The sequence below is a fragment of the Ranitomeya imitator genome, chromosome 8 (assembly GCF_032444005.1).
Source record: "Ranitomeya imitator isolate aRanImi1 chromosome 8, aRanImi1.pri, whole genome shotgun sequence".
Lineage (NCBI taxonomy): Eukaryota > Metazoa > Chordata > Amphibia > Anura > Dendrobatidae > Ranitomeya > Ranitomeya imitator.
The window spans coordinates 118,653,438-118,674,104 of NC_091289.1; the positions used below are offsets into that span (position 1 = coordinate 118,653,438).

At 46.3% G+C, this 20,667-nt stretch overlaps 1 protein-coding gene across 2 annotated transcripts in view; it reads left to right on the top strand.

The window, feature by feature from the left end:
• LOC138647923 (complement factor H-related protein 4-like) overlaps window positions 1-20,667 on the top strand; it is an 804,152-nt gene that overhangs the window by 600,938 nt on the left and 182,547 nt on the right. For both annotated transcript variants that reach the window (XM_069737286.1, XM_069737287.1), the window contains exon 8: window positions 14,219-14,398. In XM_069737286.1, the coding sequence (XP_069593387.1) occupies window positions 14,219-14,398 (180 nt within the window). The remainder of the gene's footprint in view (window positions 1-14,218; window positions 14,399-20,667) is intronic.

Genomic DNA, 20,667 nt, shown 5'->3' on the forward strand with positions numbered 1-20,667 from the left:
GATAAATGCTGGAGATGCCTGGGGGCTGTGGGCTCATTGCCACATATATTCTGGGATTGCCAGACTATATCCCCATTCTGGAAGAGAGTACAGGGGTTGATTTCTCAGGTGTTAGATGTAGAGATTCCTCTGGACCCTGTGACTTTTTTGCTTAATGTTCCCCCCCCCCCCCCCGTGCCCATGACAAAGGGCTCTGCCAGGCTGCTCATCCATCTGAGAAGTGTCTATTAGCCTCGTACTGGAAGAAAAGATCAGCTCCCACTATGAAAAAGCCCTGGATGAAGATTAAAGAAATGAGACATATGGAGAATCTTACGGCCTATATTAATAATCAACTTGATTTGTTCAATTGCATCTGGGCTCCATGTGATGACTATGTAACTAAGCTAACCAACTGATGTTACGTGCCTTTTTTCTTTATTTCTGTGTCTTTTCCCCTCCCTGACTTTTTTCCTATCCCTTCCCTGTACTCCACCTACTTTTAGATGATGCATTAGATGTTTGCCCTAATTTTAGTAGGAGCAGCAGTACTGCACACTATGACACTGGAAGAAACATCTAAAATGTTTTGCATTGCTTTGCATAATTTTGCTACAACTATACTTATGTTTATGATGTTATTTGTACGAGAAAAAGGAAAATCTTTAAAAAATAAACAGTTTAAAAAAAAAGTTATTATAGAGCCAAGGCAACCTTGAGAAATGAATTACTCCAACCTACTAAGAGAAAACTTGACGACACTTCCATTTGGTTTATATCTACATATAATCATCAATGGGACAAAATCCTCATAATACTACAAAAACACTGGTCGGTTTTAAAAACAGAACCAGTGTTATCTAAAATGATCCCCAAATTGCCACTTATGACAGCAATGAAACGTAAAAATCTGAAAGATATTCTTGTTAGCAGCCATTACGTTGAAGACTCCTGACCATTCAAGGCAGGTACTCCAAAAAATGGTTGTTATCCATGCAATGACTGCTTGGTGTGCAAGAACCTAGTTTTTACTACCGTCTTTACATCAGCAGCTGGGTAGCGGCAATATAAAATTAAGGATTACATCTCATATAGCACTACACATTGTCATGATCCAGATCGAGTTTTGAGTCCTGTCTTCCCTTTTCCCGGTCTGATCATGTCAGGGGCTAACTTTTATCAGCCTCAGTCTGGTTTCACGTTTTTCTTTTGATCCCCGCTGTGTCCAGCAGACAATGTCAGCTATAGTTCAGCCTACAGCGTGTGTAGCTGACTCTGGTTTATCCTGATTTGTCCTGCTGCGTTAGCTGCCTGAACCCATCTCTGTTTTCCCCTATGCTCATCTTGACTCAGTGTTTCCCTTTTATGTGTTTACTCCCTGGTTTTGACTTGGCTTATATCCTGACCTGCTTCTGTCTTTGGTGTTTGGCTTATGTGCTCCTGGCTGTTACTGACCTTTTGGCTTGTCTCTCACTTTGTTTTGTCTATTCCTTTGGTACTGCACTACTGACTATAACTACCTGGCTTGTTTGACTTTCCTGCTGCCACCTAATGGTAGCCTCACTGCTGCACGACAGGCCTGCTTTGTCTAGGTGCAGCCCTCCTTCCACTCTATAGTCATCTAGTGGAGCATGCACCTACCTGCATTGCAGCAGCATGACATTATAACTGACCACTGACAGTTTTTTCTTTTCTTTGCTTCCCTCCTTATGGATCCACTGCACACTCTTGTGATTCAGATGTCAAATCTGACCCAAATTATGCACGATTTGTCAGTGGAACCTGGGGCTCTTGCTTCTTCTCACAATCAACTCCAGTGTGAACTTACTGAAACTAAAATCTTTTCGGGGTTCCATGACAAAATCAGCTGATAGTCAATCTAACACCACTGATGTTTCCTTACACTCTCCTGAACCTACGGTCTGGCTCCCTGATATTTACAGAGACCATAGAGGTTGGTGCCACCTCTTGTACATTGACTAACAAGCTTCCGAGTCAGGGTGATTGCCGAGGAGGTCACTCAGACTCCCAGTTACTATTTTCATCATTTCAAAAAGTTTTGTTAGAGGTGGAACTGTGTTACGGAGGTGGTTACATATCCACTTCAGCTTTTGTGGACTGAGGATCTTCCATGAACTTCAGTGACTCTGGTCTGGTGTCTGGTGTCCAAGTTAAAGTTAGGGACAGTTAGGATAGAGCCTCTCTTCCATCTCATTGCCATTGATAAGACATTGTTGGCTCAAAATGTTATTAAGTTTGTCTCTGAGGAGTTCCTCCTCAAGGTGGGTTCCTTGCACCAGGAACAAATCTCATGCTATGTTATGAATAATCTTCCTGCGGGACTGGTGTTGGTGTCCCCCTGGTTACAGAGGCTTAATCCTGTTATAGATTGGAAATCTTATGATATTGTTAAATGGGGTCCTAATTGTTCCAATGGTTGTCTTTCTGCTGTTTTTATGTCTGTCATTAATCTGGAGGGTATTCCGGAGAACCTGAAGGATTTTGGAGACGTGTTCTCCGAAAAATAGTCTGAGGTCTTGCCACCACATCGTCCGTATGATTGTATCATTGATTTTATTCTGGGTTCTAAATTGCCAAAAGCCAGTTTGTACAATCTTTCTGGCCCGGAACGTAGCACTATGAAAACTATATCTCTGATAGTCTACGCAAATATCACATCCATCCTTCTGTCTCACCTGTGGCTGCTGGATTATTTTTCATTAAGAAAAAAGATGGTGCCTTGATTTCCTGGAACTAAATTAACTTTTGTTGAGAAATACCTACCCCCTCCCACTCATTCCTGATCTTTATAACCAATTGTCTGGGACTAAGTGGTTTTCTAAACTCGTTCTCAATGGAGCATATAACCTTATCCGCATTTGGGAAGGGGATGAGTGGAAAGCGGCATTTCTCACCTCCGAGGGTCTGTTTGAAAATTTGGTCATGCCCTTTGGTCTCACGAACGCGTCCGTGGTGTTTCAGAACTTCATGAATGATGTTTTTTCTGATTTTTATTGGGCGCTTTATGGTTGTATACCTGGATGATATCCTTGTTTTCTCGCCTGACTAGGAATCCCACATTCGTCATTTACATGCTGTTCTTCATAGGTTACGGGGAAATTCTCTGTTTGCTAAACCCAAGAAATGTTTGTTTTGTGCCCAGGAGCTTTTTTTTCTGGGGATCATCCTCTCTGCCAATGGGCTTTGGATGGATCTAGGAAAGGTACAGTCCATTGTTGATTGGGTGCAACCCAGAGACCTCTAGGATCTGCAGCGTTTTCTGGGTTTCGCCAATTATCGAAAATTCAACAAGGAGTTTTCTCAGGTGGTCAAGCCACTCACCGATCTCACTTGCAAGGGGGCTGATCTCAAAGTCTGGTCACCCTTGGCAGTTAAATCATTTTTCACATGTTTTATGTCTGCTCTAGTGATGAGCGAACGTGCTCGCCACTACTCGGTACTCGCCCGAATATCACTATGCTCGGTTTCCTCGGTGAGCACCGAGCATTTCTTGGATTAATCGGTGGGAGCTCGGGTCTCCGCCCTGCAATTCTGGCGTTCTTTAGCGCGCCAATGACCGTGCAGGGATTGTCAGCCATGCACTGTAATGCCGCAGACATCTTTGTTGTGGTATTACAGTGATTGGCTGGCTGCACAGCATCATCAGGTCTATAAGAGACCTGGCGCCACCCTGCTCACCGCATTCTGCTCCGTACTTAACGCTGCTGAGATAGGGTCAGAATTGTGCTTTTAATAGTTAGTGTAGGTCTGCAACTGTTCAGTCCACAACTCCTGAGAAGCCAACAGTCCTTTTTAGGGCTAATTTGGGGGTCCCGAGATTGCAGCGATAGGTAGGCAGGGGAATCAATGTGCGCATATCCACATCTGTGCAAGGCCTGCAGGCACTGTATGTGAGTACATAGCTCTCACTGCATACCTCCTAAAGCTCCATTACTGTCTGCTGCTTATTTAATATATATACAGTATATATATATATATATATATATATATATATATATCTCTGCAGTTTTCTGTGGCTTTTTTTTTCTGCACCTGATACCTGCTCCTTTTATTCTAAAGCAATTCATAGCCCCCTTATTTTAACATTTATTTGCTTGTTCACGCTGCCTTCTGCAGCCAGGTTATTGAAATCTAAGAACGTGGAAATCTACCTTTTTTTTTGGGCCCAGGCACTAGATGTGAGTGCGCCAAAAAATTATTTTGTTTGTGTCATAGCCAACTTGTTGACACAATTTAGTTGTGTCCCAAAAAATCAAGGCCACATTTACATCAGTCTGTTATCTGAGGTTGACGGGTGGTGTATCGGTGGTGGAAAAATCATAGCTTCGCAGGCATACGTATCATAGTTCTGTGTGCTAGCCTTGTTTTTTTTTTTTTTGCTTAAAAAATTCATCCCCCCAAAAATATATATATTTTATACAGTCTGTTATGTCAGGCTGAGGCCTGTTGTATCTGTGGTGGAAAAATCGTAGCTTTGAAGGCATACTGATGAGATATAATTAGTGATGAGCGAGCACTAAAATGCTCGGGTGCTCATTGCTCAGGCCGAGCAAATTGGAATACTCGGGTACTTGGCCAGAACAATGAGCCCAATGTAAGTCTATGGGAGACCCGAATATTTTTACAGCGATCCCCCCTGGGGGTCCTTTTAATGTCTAAAAACGTCTGAAAATGATGGAAACACTGCTCAAATGACACAGGGACCTCATGGGGATCGCCCCTGGAAGCATTCCTGACTCCTAGTTCACAGCCTTAATAATTTTTTTCCGAGATTCATGCCATTTTTCCCGGTGCCACAAGAAACACATGACAACAAAACCAAAACGAGTTTTGCTTGGAAATATGTCAAGGTACATGCTTTTCAGGTTAATGACTTGCCTGTAAGGCCAAATATTTCACCCCAAACCAAAAATTTCCTCTCCCACTTAGGCTTAGTTCAGACGCTGCGTTTTTGAAGCGTTTTTCAACTTTAACATTGCTTTCAACCACTACAAATGCATTCACTGGGAAATGTCATTATAACGTTTAACAACCCTAGCTGGCCATGTGGTGTGTGACACATAAGCAGACCCATCTTGTTTCATTTATGAAGGAGGGACTCTTAAAATCACAGAGCCTATTTTTACTGGTGTGGCATTAACCTTCTTAAAGGGCCATTATTAAACAGTGGGTCTCCTAAGCTGTTGTGGATGGGTCCAGGAAAATCCACTTCACAATATGCATTTTGCACTCTATAATTCTTTGTTTTATACATTGTCAGGAAGGAGAGCCCTGCTGCATAGTCATATGCACCCCATTAGGCCTTGGAACCCACACACTGGATGTGCCCATGAAAATCCACTTCACAATATGCATTTTGTAATCCTGTGTCAGGGTCAGGAAGAAGCGGAGATATATTGTCAGAAGTTTAGAAAGTGGTCTGTGCTTACTCAGTGGAATGAATGTGCCCTGGCAGCGATTTTCAGAAAGGGTCTCACTGAAGCCCTTAAGGATGTCATGGTGGGATTTCCCACCCCTTCTGGTCTGAATGAGTCTAGGTCTTTGGCCATTCAGATCGATCGATGCTTGCGTGAGCGTAAAGCTGTGCACCATTTGGCGGTACTATCTGGGCATGGGCCTGAGCCTATGCAATGTGATAGGACTTTGACCAGAGCTGAACGGCAAGAACACAGACGTCGGAATGGGCTATGTTTTTACTGTGGTGTTTCCACTCATGCTATCTCCGATTGTCCTAAGCGTACTAAGCGGTTCGCTAGGTCTGCCACCATTGGTACGGTACAGTCTAAATTTCTATTGTCCGTTGTCTGATTTGCTCTTTGTCATCCTATTCTGTTATGGCATTTGTGGATTCAGGCTCTGCCCTGAATTTGATAGACTTGGAGTATGCCAGGCGCTGTGGTTTTTTCTTGGAGCCGTTGCAGTATCCTATTCCGTTGAGAGGAATTGATGCTACGCCTTTGGCCAGGAATAAGCCTCAGTACTGGACCCAATTGACCATGTGCATGGCTCCTGCACATCAGGAGGATACCCGCTTTCTGGTGTTGCATAATCTGCATGATGTGGTCGTTTTGGGGTTGCCATGGCTACAGGTCCATAATCCAGTATTGGACTGGAAATCTATGTCTGTGTCCAGCTGGGGTTGCCAGGGGGTACATGGTGATGTTCCATTTTTGTCTATTTCGTCTTCCACTCCTTCTGAAGTTCCAGAGTTTTTGTCGGATTATGGGATGTATTTGATGAGCCCAAAGCCAGTGCCCTACCTCCTCATAGGGATTGCGATTGTGCAATTAATTTGATTCCTGGTAGTAAGTTTCCTAAGGGCCGATTGTTCAATTTATCTGTGCCAGAACACGCCGCTATGCGGAGTTATATAAAGGAATCCTTAGAGAAAGGCCATATTCGCCCGTCGTCATCACCGTTAGGAGCAGGGTTCTTTTTTGTGGCCAAGAAGGATGGTTCTTTGAGACCTTGTATTGATTACCGCCTTCTCAATAAACTTACAGTCAAATTTCAGTATCCTTTGCCGTTGCTGTCTGATTTGTTTGCTCGTATTAAAGGGGCTATTTGGTTCACCAAGATATATCTTCGAGGGGTGTATAATCTTGTGCGTATTAAACAAGGCGATGAATGGAAAACAGCATTTAATACGCCCGAGGGTCATTTTGAGTACCTGGTTATGTCATTCGGGCTTTCCAATGCTCCATCAGTATTTCAGTCCTTTATGCATGACATCTTCCGAGAATACCTGGATAAATTCCTGATTGTGTATTTGGATGATATTTTGGTCTTTTCGGATGATTGGGAGTCTCATGTGAAGCAGGTCAGAATGGTGTTCCAGGTCCTTCGTGCGAATTCCTTGTTTGTGAAGGGGTCAAAGTGTCTCTTTGGAGTTCAGAAGGTTTCATTTTTGGGGTTAATTTTTTCCCCTTCTACTATCGAGATGGACCCTGTTAAAGTCCTGGCCATTTACGATTGGACTCAGCCGACATCTGTGAAGAGCCTGCAACAGTTCCTGGGCTTTGCTAATTTTTATCGGCGCTTCATCGCTAACTTTTCTAGTGTTGCTAAACCGTTGACTGATTTGACCAAGAAGGGTGCTGATGTGGTCAATTGGTCTTCTGCAGCTGTAGAGGCTTTTCAGGAGTTGAAGCGTCATTTTTCTTCTGCCCCTGTGTTCTGCCAGCCAGATGTTTCGCTCCCGTTTCAGGTTGAGGTTGATGCTTCTGAGATTGGAGCTGGGGCTGTTTTGTCGCAAAGAAGTTCTGATGGCTCGGTGATGAAGCCATGTGCTTTCTTTTCTAGAAAGTTTTCGCCTGCTGAGCGCAATTATGATGTTGGTAATCGAGAGTTGTTGGCCATGAAGTTGGCATTCGAGGAGTGACGTCATTGGCTTGAAGGAGCCAAGCATCGCGTGGTGGTCTTGACAGATCACAAGAATTTGACTTATCTTGAGTCTGCCAAACGGTTGAATCCGAGACAGGCTCGATGGTCATTATTTTTCTCCCATTTTGATTTTGTGGTTTCGTACCTTCCGGGCTCTAAGAATGTGAAGGCTGATGCCCTGTCAAGGAGTTTTGTGCCTGACTCTCCGGGTGTTCCTGAGCCGGCGGGTATTCTCAAAGAGGGGGTAATTTTGTCTGCCATCTCCCCTGATTTGCGGCGGGTGCTGCAAAAATTTTAGGCTGATAGACCTGACCGTTGCCCAGTGGAGAAACTGTTTGTCCCTGATAGATGGACTAGTAGAGTTATCTCTGAGATTCATTGTTCAGTGTTGGCTGGGCATCCTGGAATCTTTGGTACCAGAGATTTGGTGGCTAGATCCTTTTGGTGGCCGTCTTTGTCGCGGGATGTGCGTTCTTTTGTGCAGTCCTGTGGGACTTGTGCTCGGGCTAAGCCCTGCTGTTCTCGTGCCAGTGGGTTGCATTTGCCCTTGCCGGTCCCGAAGAGGCCCTGGACGCATATTGCTATGGATTTTATTTCGGATCTCCCCGTCTCTCAAAAGATGTCGGTCATTTGGGTGGTTTGTGATCGCTTTTCTAAGATGGTCCATTTGGTACCTTTGTCTAAATTGCCTTCCTCCTCTGATTTGGTGCCATTATTTTTCCAGCATGTGGTTCGTTTACATGGTATCCCGGAGAACATCATTTCTGACAGAGGTTCCCAGTTTGTTTCGAGGTTTTGGCGATCTTTTTGTGCTAGGATGGGCATTGATTTGTCTTTTTCCTCGGCTTTCCATCCTCAGACAAATGGCCAAACCGAACGAACTAATCAGACTTTGGAAACATATCTGAGATGTTTTGTTTCTTCTGATCAGGATGATTGGGTGTCCTTTTTGCCATTGGCTGAGTTCGCCCTTAATAATCGGGCCAGCTCGGCTACTTTGGTTTCGCCGTTTTTCTGCAATTCTGGTTTCCATCCGCGTTTCTCTTCAGGGCAGGTTGAGTCTTCGGACTGTCCTGGTATGGATACTGTGGTGGATAGGTTGCAGCAGATTTGGACTCATGTGGTGGACAATTTGACATTGTCCCAGGAGAAGGCTCAACGTTTCGCTAACCGCCGGCGCTGTGTGGGTCCCCGACTTCGTGTTGGGGATTTGGTTTGGTTGTCGTCTCGTTATGTTCCTATGAAGGTTTCCTCTCCTAAGTTTAAGCCTCGTTTCATTGGTCCGTATAAGATTTCTGAGGTTATCAATCCTGTGTCATTTCGTTTGGCCCTTCCTGCTTCTTTTGCCATCCATAATGTGTTCCATAGGTCGTTATTGCAGAGATACGTGGCGCCTGTGGTTCCATCCGTTGATCCTCCTGCCCCGCTGTTGGTTGAGGGGGAGTTGGAGTATGTGGTGGAGAAGATTTTGGATTCTCGTATTTCGAGACGGAAACTCCAGTACCTGGTCAAGTGGAAGGGTTATGGTCAGGAAGATAATTCCTAGGTTTTTGCCTCTGATGTTCATGCTGCCCATCTGGTTCATGCCTTTCATTTGGCTCATCCTGGTCGGCCTGGGGGCTCTGGTGAGGGTTCGGTGACCCCTCCTCAAGGGGGGGTACTGTTGTGAATTCTGTTGTCGGGCTCCCTCCTGTGGTCATGAATGGTACTTCGGCTGGTTCTATCCATGGAATTCCTCTGGTGGCTGTGGGTGTTTCTGAGTTTCCTTCCACAGGTGACGAGGTTAATTCGTTAGCTGGTTGCTCTATTTAACCCCACTTAGATCTTTGCTCCAGGCCACCTGTCAATGTTCCAGTATTGGTCTTGTTCTCTCCTGGATCGTTCTTGTGACCTGTCTTCCTAGTAGAAGCTAAGTGCCTGCCTGTTTTTCTCTGGTTTGCTATTTTTCTGTCCAGCTTGCTATTTTGTTGTTGTCTTGCTTGCTGGAAGCTCTGGGACGCAGAGGGAGCGCCTCCGCACCGTGAGTCGGTGCGGAGGGTCTTTTTGCGCCCTCTGCGTGGTCTTTTTGTAGGTTTTTGTGCTGACCGCAAAGCTACCTTTCCTATCCTCGGTCTGTTCAGTAAGTCGGGCCTCACTTTGCTAAATCTATTTCATCTCTGTGTTTGTATTTTCATCTTTACTCACAGTCATTATATGTGAGGGGCTGCCTTTTCCTTTGGGGAATTTATCTGAGGCAAGGTAGGCTTTATTTTTCTATCTTCAGGGCTAGCTAGTTTCTTAGGCTGTGCCGAGTTGCATAGGGAGCGTTAGGAGCAATCCACGGCTATTTCTAGTGTGTGTGTGATAGGATTAGGGATTGCGGTCAGCAGAGTTCCCACGTCCCAGAGCTCGTCCTTTATTATCAGTAACTACCAGGTCATTCCATGTGCTTTTAACCACCAGGTCCATTATTGTCCTGACCACCAGGTCATAACAGCAGTGGTCCTGGAGCCTCGGGTTCGGCCCAAAAAGTCGGTGAGCTTTGCTTGCATGTGCCTGATCATGCTGGTTATGGTCAGTGTAACAATCCTGCCGGCATCACTACATGGCCTTCCATTCCCCACCTGCCTGTTACATCAACTCACTCACCCAGTGCCATGCTGTGAGATCTGTCTGCTGCCGGCTCCATGCCATGTGCTTCATGGTGGCTTGCTCTGTGTACACTTCCTTGCTGTGTGCATAGGGGGGGGCGGCGCCAGCCACTCCGGATTCTTATTGAGACTGTGTGCACCTCCCTTGGGTGTTCCTGGACAATAGCCTTGAGGCCTCTGATACTTAAGGCATCCTCACCCATTGGAGGATGCCTGAGCAAACTATTCCCCTCAGTTAGCACTTGCTACTAAGCTGCCAGGTCGTGTTTCCTGTCTCAGAGGGCTGCAATACTGCAGGCCTTCATCTGTGTTCTGTTTGTGTATCCGTGTCCATTCCTGTCTGAACTCTGGTCTATGTCCGTTCCTGTTTCTCCTTTGTCATTTGTCATTTCCCACTCTGCTGTGTGTACCTCTGCCTTATCCTCCTGCTCTGCTTGCCACTTTCTGTGGCTCTGCATCTCTGCTCTGTTCTGCCACAACCTGTGGTTCTGTGTCTCTCGGCTTTCCTCGCCACAACATGTGGTTCTGCACTCTTTTACTCTTGGCGTCACCTCCTGCGGTTCTGGCTCTTGGCTCTGCCTCCAGCGACTCAGCTCTTGGCTCTGCCTCCAGCGTCTCCGCTCTTGGCTCTGCCTTCAGCGTCTCCGCTCTTGGCTCCGCCAACAGCGTCTCCGCTCTTGGCTCCACCTCCAGCATCTCCGCTCCGCCTCCAGCATCTCCGCTCTTGGCTCCACCTCCAGCATCTCTGCTCTTGGCTCCGCCCTCTGTGGCTCCGTCTCTGGCTCTGCCTTCTCCCTCTCTACTCTCTGCTCTGCCTTCTCCTTCTCTGCTCATAGCTCTGCCTTCTCCTTCTCTTCTCTTAGCTCCACCTCCTACTCTTACTCCGCCTCCTGTGATTCTGCTTTGCTTCCACTTTTGCTCTATCTTTATTCTGCAACTTGCCATACAGGTCTCTACCTGCTTCTTTATATTCTCCAGTCTGAACAAGTTCTTACCTGTTTCCATACATCCATCTGAATACCAGTTCCTACCAGAGTATCAGTCCTGTCTGCCAGTACCAGCCGTGCCCGCCTGTCAGCCTGAGTGCCAGCCGCGCCCATCTGCCTGCCTGTATCTCCGTCAAGCCAGTCCGCCCATCAGGGTCTCTGCCATACCCGTCTGTCAGCCAGCGTCACAGCTGTGCCTGCCTGCCTGTGTCTTGTCCCCGGTGGGATCAGCATCCACAATCCAACTCCACCCTGGAGTGGTACCTGGTAGCTTCGTATTGCACAAGTCTGACCTCACCATCAGAGGCTCCAGCGAACACCTAGGAAGCTACTTAGTTACGCCCCTTCCAGGAAAGTTCGGTCTGTGGTCCAGTGGGGCCACACCCCCAGGCGCCCGCGCCAACCAGTATCGGCGCGAGCGTTACAGTCAGGCTGGTTGTTTTGCTATCTCTGCTGATGTGGGCATGGCAGGTGCTACAAATGGCCTGGGGTTATCGGCAGCCTTTAAAAAATAGCCAGACTTGGGAAGATCTCACAGGTGGAATGGCAACTTCACTCATGTTGGTGTTGCGGGGAATGGATGCACGCCTTCTGTCTGTGGCCACCACACTGCTTCTTCCTGCCTGTTGGGGAATATGCCTCCTTCCCCATTTGTGCTGCTGTCCTCGCTATGCATGTCGTCCTGCCAGGTTGGGTCATTCACTATGTCACCCATCACCTCGTCTTCCACATCCGCACGGTCCTCCTCCTGACTTTCTGGCAATTGTGTCTCATCATCGTCCACCTCTTGTGACACGTTCCCACCATCGCCTTTGTGTGACCTGGGCTGGTCAAAGCTCTACATGCGATCTCATCTTTCCCCACTTCAAGTTGATCGGCAGAGATTTCTGAATCTTGAAATGGAAAAGTGAACAGCTCTTCAGAGTGTCCAAGTGTGGGATCAGTTGTCTCAGGGCACTCGGCATGGTGGGAGGAAGGAGGATCAGGGTGAGGAATATCTTGACCACACTCACGGCTACTCAGACTTGACCGTGTGGAAGACAAGGTGGTGGTAGTAGCTAAGTGACTGGAAGCAATATCCGCTATCCAACCAACAACCTTTTCACACTGCTCTGGCTTCAATAGTGGTGTGCTGCGGTCCCCTAGAAACTGGGACAGGAAGGTCAAGCGAGAAGATGTGGGTCTTTGTTGTTGCCCACTTTCACCTTGCCCATGGCCTCGTTCTCTGGATGCACCATCAGCATCACGTCCTCTTCCCCGTCCCTTGCCCCTTGTCCATTTTAAATGGACTACTGCACTATTTCAAATGCTCAACACAGACGTCTTTATTAGTAGCGAAATAATATGCGATCAGTATGCCTGCAAATCTACGATTTTTCAACCCCAAACACCAGGCAGGCCCTAGCCTGACCTAACAGACTGTATTCAAATTTTTTTTTAAAGTTAATTTATGCGAAAAAGCGCTGTATAGGATTTGAGTTTCTCACAGCCAAAAAATAAGTACACCGACCTCCAATGCCAAAACTTGGAGCAGATATACATCGGTAACAGAAATACCACACTGGCAAATCTGTGGCCTTTCAATTTTTGGGGGGCTGAATAGCGCTGTATAGAATGTGAGTATCACACAGCCAAAAAATAAGTACACCGGCCTCCAATGCCAAAACTTGGAGCAGAGATATATGACGGCTGTAGCAGAAATACCACACTGGCAAATCTGTGGCCTTTCAAATTTTTTTTAGGCTGAATAGCGCTGTATAGAATTTGAGTTTCACACAGCCAAAAAAACAGTATACCGGCCTCCAATGCCAAACCTTAGAGCAGAGATATATGACGACTGTAAAAGAAATACCACACTGGCATATCTGTGGCCTTTCAATTTTTTTTTTAGGCAAAATAGTGCTGTATAGAATTTGACTATCACACAGCCAAAAAAAATGCTCCGGCCTCCAATGACCAAACTTGGAGCAGAGATATATGACGTCTGTAACAGAAATACCACACGGGCAAATCTGTGGCCTGTAAAAAAATTTTTAGGCTGAATAGCGCTTTATAGAATTTGAGTATCACACAGCCAAAAAATAAGTACACCGGCCTCCAATGCCAAAACTTGGAGCACGCAGATATGTGAGGCCTTTATCTGTGAATTTAAAACACCAAAAAAACAAAAGGGGCACAATGGTAGCTCACACAACTATGCTACGTATGCCTGACAAACTATAATTTTTCAACAAGCCTCAGTCTGACAGAACAGACTGTATATTTTTTTTTTTTTTGGGGGGGGGATTTGGGGAAAAAAAGGTATATAAACAGTAAATAAGCTGCAGCAGCAGCAGGCTGTTATGGTGCTTTGGGGACCAATGGATGCACATACAGTGTCTGCATGCCTTGCACTGATGTGGATATTCTGTGCCCTGCCTACCTAGCGCTGCAATATCGGGACCCACGAATTAGCCCTAAAAAGGACTTTTGGTTTCTGAGGAGTTGTGGATATAAGGCTCCCGTCACACTATCAGTATTTGGTCGGTATTTTACATCAGTATTTGTAAGCTAAAACCAGGAGTGGGTGATAAATACAGAAGTGGTGCATATGTTTCTATTATACTTTTCCTCTATTTGTTCCACTCCTGGTTTTGGCTTCCAAATACTGATGTAAAATACTGACCAAATACTGCTAGAGTGACGGCAGCCTAAGAGTTGCAGACCTACACTAACTCAAAAACCACGAATCTGACCCTCTCTCGGCAGCAGCTCTCCCTACTCTCACTGAAACAGGGACAGAATGCGGTGAGCAGGGCGGCACCTGGTCTCTTATACTCGGGATGATGCTGTACGGCCCAGCCAATCACTGCACGACCACAACAAAGATGGCTGCGGCATTTCATGGCCTGGCAGACAATCCCTGCACCGTGATTGGGTCTCTAAAGTCCGCCACCAAAACTGCTAGGTGGAGACTGCAGTTACCGCCGAATAATCCCGGAAATGCTCACTGTTTGCCGAGTATGCAGAGCATAGCAATTCTCGGGCGAGGAACGAGTAGTGGCGAGCACGTTCGCTCATCACTATTTTTAACTTATATTTCAAGTTAATCTGGTGGGCCAAGGTAGAACCAAGTAATTTCTGTCAGATAGTAACATTTTTGATTCTCGCACTTTCTGGAGTGTGCTTTGTATTCAGTAAATACTCGTTAGTAACCATGTAAACTATTATCTTTTTCAGGTTTTTGTGTATTACAGCAATCGGCAATGATTGGCAATAATATTCATTACAATGTAAGCACAGTAGTGGACAATGGACAAATAATCAACTTTCAATGTAACGAAGAAATGACTCCAGAAAAGGGTCTGGAAGCGACATGTTCATTGGGAAATATACAATACCCAAAATGCATTGCTGCAAGTAAGTCTCTATATATGCACTGTATATGCACTTATTTATTGCAGAAATTAGACTGTCTACAGCTAGCTCTGAGCTAACAGCATAAAGGGAAAACCAGAAGAAAGCAAACCCCAAAAACTACTATAAACCCCAGACCCGCCTTAGAAGATGCAGGAATTATCAGTGAATTATGAAATCATAGCTGTCTCTTCATCAGCATAATACATAATCTTAATGATATATAACCAGTATGGTCTCTTAATGTGTTGGAAATTCTGACATAACTGGACTGTAGAAAAAAGATATCGACTGCAGATCCAAAAATAAAACATGGATCTAATGCCGCAAGCAAAAACTTAAAAAACTGAACATGAGGTTCTTAGTTTAACATTCTAAACAGACTCTTTAAAGTCCATTTCCACCTCTCAGTGGGTCCCTAACTTTGCTGACATCTCTGACATCAAATAAAGTTACTGATACTTGACTTCTGACCTACTGGAATTTATCCATGTAGTAGCTCCTCTAGAATGAACATTGATGCTGGGAAAAGAGAAGGAAGACTCCACTAGCTACAATATTATGTATAAGGTGTTATACATTCAGAAAGTGCTGGACTGCCCATCTGACAATTCTGAGAAAAATCATGTGAGTCAAAGCCTGCAGTGGAATTCAGCTTTGCCTTGAGGGGAAGAAAGCTATTTTCAATAGCAACCATGTCCTCATTATGCTGAAAATTATTGAAAACTACGTCAGGGCAGAGAAAGTTTGAGTTTCAGGGTATGTGCACAGGTTGCGGATTTCCTGTGGATCCGCAGCATTTTTTTCAGCGCAGAAACGCTGTAGATCCGCAAGTGATTTCCTGTACAATGTAAATCAATGGGGGGAAAAATGCTGTGCTAATGGTGCGGAAAATTCCATACTGAAAATGCAGCAGATTCAAAAAAGGCCCATATCAATTCTTTATGCAGATCTTCAGCGTTTCCTAACCCATTGACTTCCATTGTGTCAGGTCAATCCGCAGGTTTAAAAAAGATCTGCAGTTTTGCGTGCGAGAAACGCTGCAGATTGGAAGGGGGAAAGAGTGTGTGTTAGGTGTTGAGTAGAGTTGAGCGACTTTTACTTTTTAGGATCGAGTCGGGTTTCGCGAAACCTGACTTTGTCAAAAGTTGGGTTAGGTGAAATGGGCCGATTATTGCGAAAAGTCGGGGGCCGACTGAAACACGAAACCCAATGCAAGTCAATGGGGAATCAAAGTCGGCAGTGAATGGAGGACAGGAAAACACCTACAGTGTCCATTTTAATGCCAAAAACATCAATTCTTATTAATTAAGCTTGTCAATCTTAATTTACTTTATAACAATAGTTGGCTCAAGATTTTCATGGGCCCAGGAAACGTGGAATACGTCACGGCGGTGGAGCAGGGAGAGGTCAGTATTTCAACTTTGCAAGTGCTGTGATCCTGAGCAAGCAGGGGGGCCCACTCGTTGGCACTGGCACAGGACTCCTCATAGTATGGCGATGTGTTTGATGGCAGATGGCGCCTCCCACTGCCAGAGACACTTTTGCGTACTATGAAGGGCCCTGTGCCAGTGCCAACGAGTATGCCCCCCCACCTGATGAAAGAACCTGCACTTTCATCTGCACCTTCCACTTTGTCCCCGTGTAAGGTGGTATAGTATGCGGGAAGGGGAACTTGACTTTCAGCAGGGTCAGATTCTGGCTGTGTAGAGTGCAAGGGGAGTGTAGTGGTCTGGGTCAATGTACCAGCAGACTCATCCAGCAGTGGCTGGGCAATGGGCAGGATGAGGAGGAAACACAGATATAGGCCCAAATAAGAAAGAAGGCTAAATGCAGTTCAAAATTGGTAACAGGACTAAACAGGTGGCATTGCTATGATCAGTGGAGGACAACTGTAATGAGTGGCAGAGACACAGACACAGTTAGTAGGCCCAAATGATAAAGTAGGCTAAATGCAGTTCAAAATTGGTAACAGGACTAAACAGGCGGCATTGCTTTGTTCAGTGGAGGACAACTGTAATGAGTAACAGACACAGTTGGTAGGACCAAATAAGAAAGTAAGCTAAATGCAGTTCAAAATTGGTAACAGGACTAAACAGGCGGCATTGCTATGTTCAGTGGAGGACAAATGTAATGAGTGGCAGACACACAGACACAGTTAGTAGGTCCAAATGATAAAGTAGGCTAAATGCAGTTCAAAATTGGTAACAGGACTAAACAGGCGGCATTGCTTTGTTCAGTGGAGGACAACTGTAATGAGTGGCAGACACAGTTGGTAGGCCCAAATAAGAAAGTAGGCTAAATGCAGTTCAAAATCGGTAACAGGACTAAACAGGCGGCATTGCTTTGTTCAGTGGAGGACAACTGTAATGAGTGGAGACACAGTTGGTAGGCCCAAATAATAAAGTGGGCTAAATGTCTGCCAAAAAATAGTTGATAAATAAACAGGTGGCATAGCTAGGTACCGGGGAGGGCTCCTCTGCTGAGTAGCAGACAGTGGTAGTAGGCGCAAAGTATTAACTGGTCTAAATGGAGGCCAGGGCCCCTGTATATTTTAACTATCATGTATCATTTCAACACATTTGTATTGGCAGTGCCATTGAAGGATTTAGCAGCACAAACTACACAGCGGTGGAGCAGGGAGGGGTAAGTATTGCAAGTGGTAGAGCACTGTTCGAGCTGGGGGGGAATACTCTCTCATGGGCAGCGGTACTGTCACAGGGCTCCTCATATTACGACGGTGTGTCTGACGTTGGTTGTGCACCACCACCGTCAGACACTTCATTGTACTATGAGGGACCCTGTGCCAGTGCCGTCACCCAACAGTGGGCGCACCCACCTGTAAAGGCAAACGGCACTCGCAAGGGTGCTTGCGCCAGGTGCTGACAACGGCCCTGTGGAGGGGAGTCAGCCCATTTAGGGAGGTATAAAAATGGCCTATGGTTGACATTCTGCAGCTGCAAATGAAGGAATTGGAGAAATCAGTAAGAGGAGGCCAAAAGCAAGAAATTTTTCAGGCAAGCTACGTGTCAGCAGGGGAAGGCGGGGAAAATAATTTGAAATCGATGATTGGTTCACTTTAATGAAGGTTAGATCATCCACATTCTGAGTAGCCACACGTGTCCTTTTTGCGGTCAGTATTGAACCAGCAGCACTGAAGACTCTTTCTGATAGCACACTAAAAGCAGGGCAAGCGAGCTCCTGTAATGCATATTCTGCCAATTCAGGCCAGGTGTCTATTTTAGATGCCCAGTAATCAAAGGGGAATGACTTGTGAGGGAGAACATCGATAAGGGAGGAAAAGTAGTTCATAACCATACTGGACAAATGCTGTCTCCTGTCACTTTGAGTCGATGCAGTAGTACCTGTCGTGTCAGCGGTCATTGCAAAATCACTCCACAACCTGGTCATAAAACCCCTCTGTCCAACACCACTTCGGATTTGTGCACCTCTAACACCTCTGCCATGTTGCCCCCTACGGCTCGTGTAAGAACCATCACCGCCGCTGTGTGCTGGGAATGCCTGAACCAAATGGTCTACAAAAGTTGCTTGTTTGGTAGCCAATATTTGCTCTAGGTTCTCATGTGGCATGATATTTTGCAATTTTCCTTCATATCGTGGATCCAGGAGGCAGGCCAACCAGTAATCATCATTGGTCATCATTTTGATAATGCGGGGGTCCCTTTTTATTAAACGCAAAGCATGCTCAGCCATGTGGGCCAATGTTCCAGGTGTCAATTCACTGCAAGTGCTGGGTTGAGGAGCACTTTCTTGCAAATCAACATCACTTGTGTCCCGCAAAAACCCTGTACCTGACCTTGCAATGCCAACAGTTTCTATTGCCCCCTGAGAAGCATCCTCCTCCCATAAATATTCATCCCCATCATCCTCCTCCTCCTCTTCGTCCGCCACCTCGTCCAGGAGAGTTCCCTCAGCAGACAATGGCTGACTGTCATCAAGTCTTCCCTCCTCCTCAGCTGCAGACGCCTGCTCCTTAATGTGCGTCAAACTTTGCATCAGCAGACGCATTAGTGGGATGCTCATGCTTATGATGGTGTCATCTGCACTTACCAGCCATGTGCATTCCTCAAAACACTGAAGGACTTGACAAAGGTCTTGTAGCATCGACCACTGCACACCAGACAACTCCATGTCTGCCATCCAAGTGCCTGCCCGTGTATGTGTATCCTCCCAGAAATTAATTACAGCACGCCTCTGTTCGCACAGCCTCTGAACCATGTGCAGTGTGGAGTTCCACCTTATTGCAACGTCGATTATCAGGTGGTGCTGGGGAAGATTCAGCGATCGCTGATGGTTCAGCATACGGCTGGAGTGTACGGGCGACCGGCGGACGTGCGAGCAAAGTCTGCGCACCTACAGGAGCAGAGCTGGTAACTCCGAATAATTTTTGAGGAAGCACTGCACCACCAGGTTCAAGGTGTGAGCCAGGCAAGGTATGTGTTTAAGTTCTGAAAGGGCTATGGCAGCCATAAAATTCCTTCCGTTATCACTGACTCCCTTGCCTGCCTCAAGATGTACACTGCCCAGCCATGACTGAGTTTGTTGCTGCAAGTACTCGGCCAGTACTTCCGCGGTGTGTCTGTTGTCGCCCAAACACTTCATTTGTAGCACAGCCTGCTGACGCTCACCACTAGCTGTTCGATAATGGGACACCTCGTGTGCAACACTTGCAGCTGCGGATGGAGTGGTCGTGCGACTGCGCTCTGTGGATGAGCTTTCGCTTCTGAAGGAGGAGGAGGGGTGGCGAACGTCTACAGCCAACTGTTTCCTAGACCGTGAGCTAGGCAGAACTGTCCCACTATGGCTGTTCCCTGTGGACCCTGCATCCACCACATTAACCCAGTGCGCCGTGATGGACACGTAACGTCCATGGCCATGCCTACTGGTCCATGGATCTGTTGTGAGGTGCATCTTTCCACTGACTGATTGCCTAAGTGCATGGACAATGCGGTCTTTGACATGCTGGTGGAGGGCTGGGATGGCTTTTCTCGCAAAGAAGTGCTGACTGGGTAGGTCATAGCGTGGTACTGCGTAGGCCATCAGGTCTGTGAAAGCTCCGCTTTCAACCAACCGGTAGGGCATCATCTCTAACGAGATTAGTCTTGCAATGTGGGCGTTCAAACCCTGTGTACTCGGATGAGAGGATGAGTACTTTCTTTTATTTTCCTAACAAGAGTTTCTTGTAGGGTGTGCTGGACTGGAGAGCTGCATATGGTGGAACTAGCGGTGGGGGTGGTGGACATGGCAGATTGAGAGAGGGTTGGTGATGGTATTCTTGATGTTGGCCTACATACAGTGTTTCCTTCCTAAAACCTTGTGATTCCCTAACTGCTTTGGCCTTGCGACAATACCTCCACAATTGCTGCTGGTGGTGTCCTAACCGGTAGGCTTACAGTGAGGGAAGCAATGTATCATTGCTGACTACCTTCATTCTGAGCAGGTGCACTAATAGTATGGGCCGTTTGGTAGTTAGTCCAAGCTTGCAAGTGCATGCTGGCTAAATGTCTAAGCATGCACGTTGTATTTAAATTTTGAAGATTCTTCCCTCTGCTAAATGTCTTTGAGCATTTCTTACAGATAACTTTTGACTGATCATTCGGATCTTGGTTAAAACATTGCCACACTACACACTTCCTACTATGAGATACCTTTTCAGGCATTGCACGCTGTTCTCCTTTCACCGGATGGCCACGCTGTGCTAAAACTGTTTTTTTTTTGGGACAAACGTTTTTGGCCTGATACGGGCCTGCCAGATGACAGCTGTTGCGATGTAGATGGCTGCTGCGGATCATCCTCCTCCACTTCTGAGCTAGTGGCAGCCGCACCGTCTTCCCCCATTGGCTGCCAATCAGGGTCAACAACTGGGTCATCTATCACCTCCTCTTCAATATCATGTGCACCTTCCTCTGTGTCACCGTGTAAGGTGCTATAGCGTTCAGGACGGGGCACCATAGTCTCATCAGGGTCAGATTCTGGCTCAGTACACTACGAGGACAATGTAGTGATCTAAGTCAATGGAACAGCATAATAATCTAGCTGTGGCTGTTCATCTGTGCACTCCATGTCCGATTTATCCTGTAATGGGCAGTTAACAACTTCCCTTTCTTACCCAGGCATGGTATGTGTAAAGAGCTCCATGGAGTAACCTGTAGTGTCGCCTGACGCATCCTTCACTTTTGGTTTGGGTGAAGGACACAAGGAAACGTCTTGTTCGTGACTGGGAGCATACACTGACGACTCGCTGCTTTTAT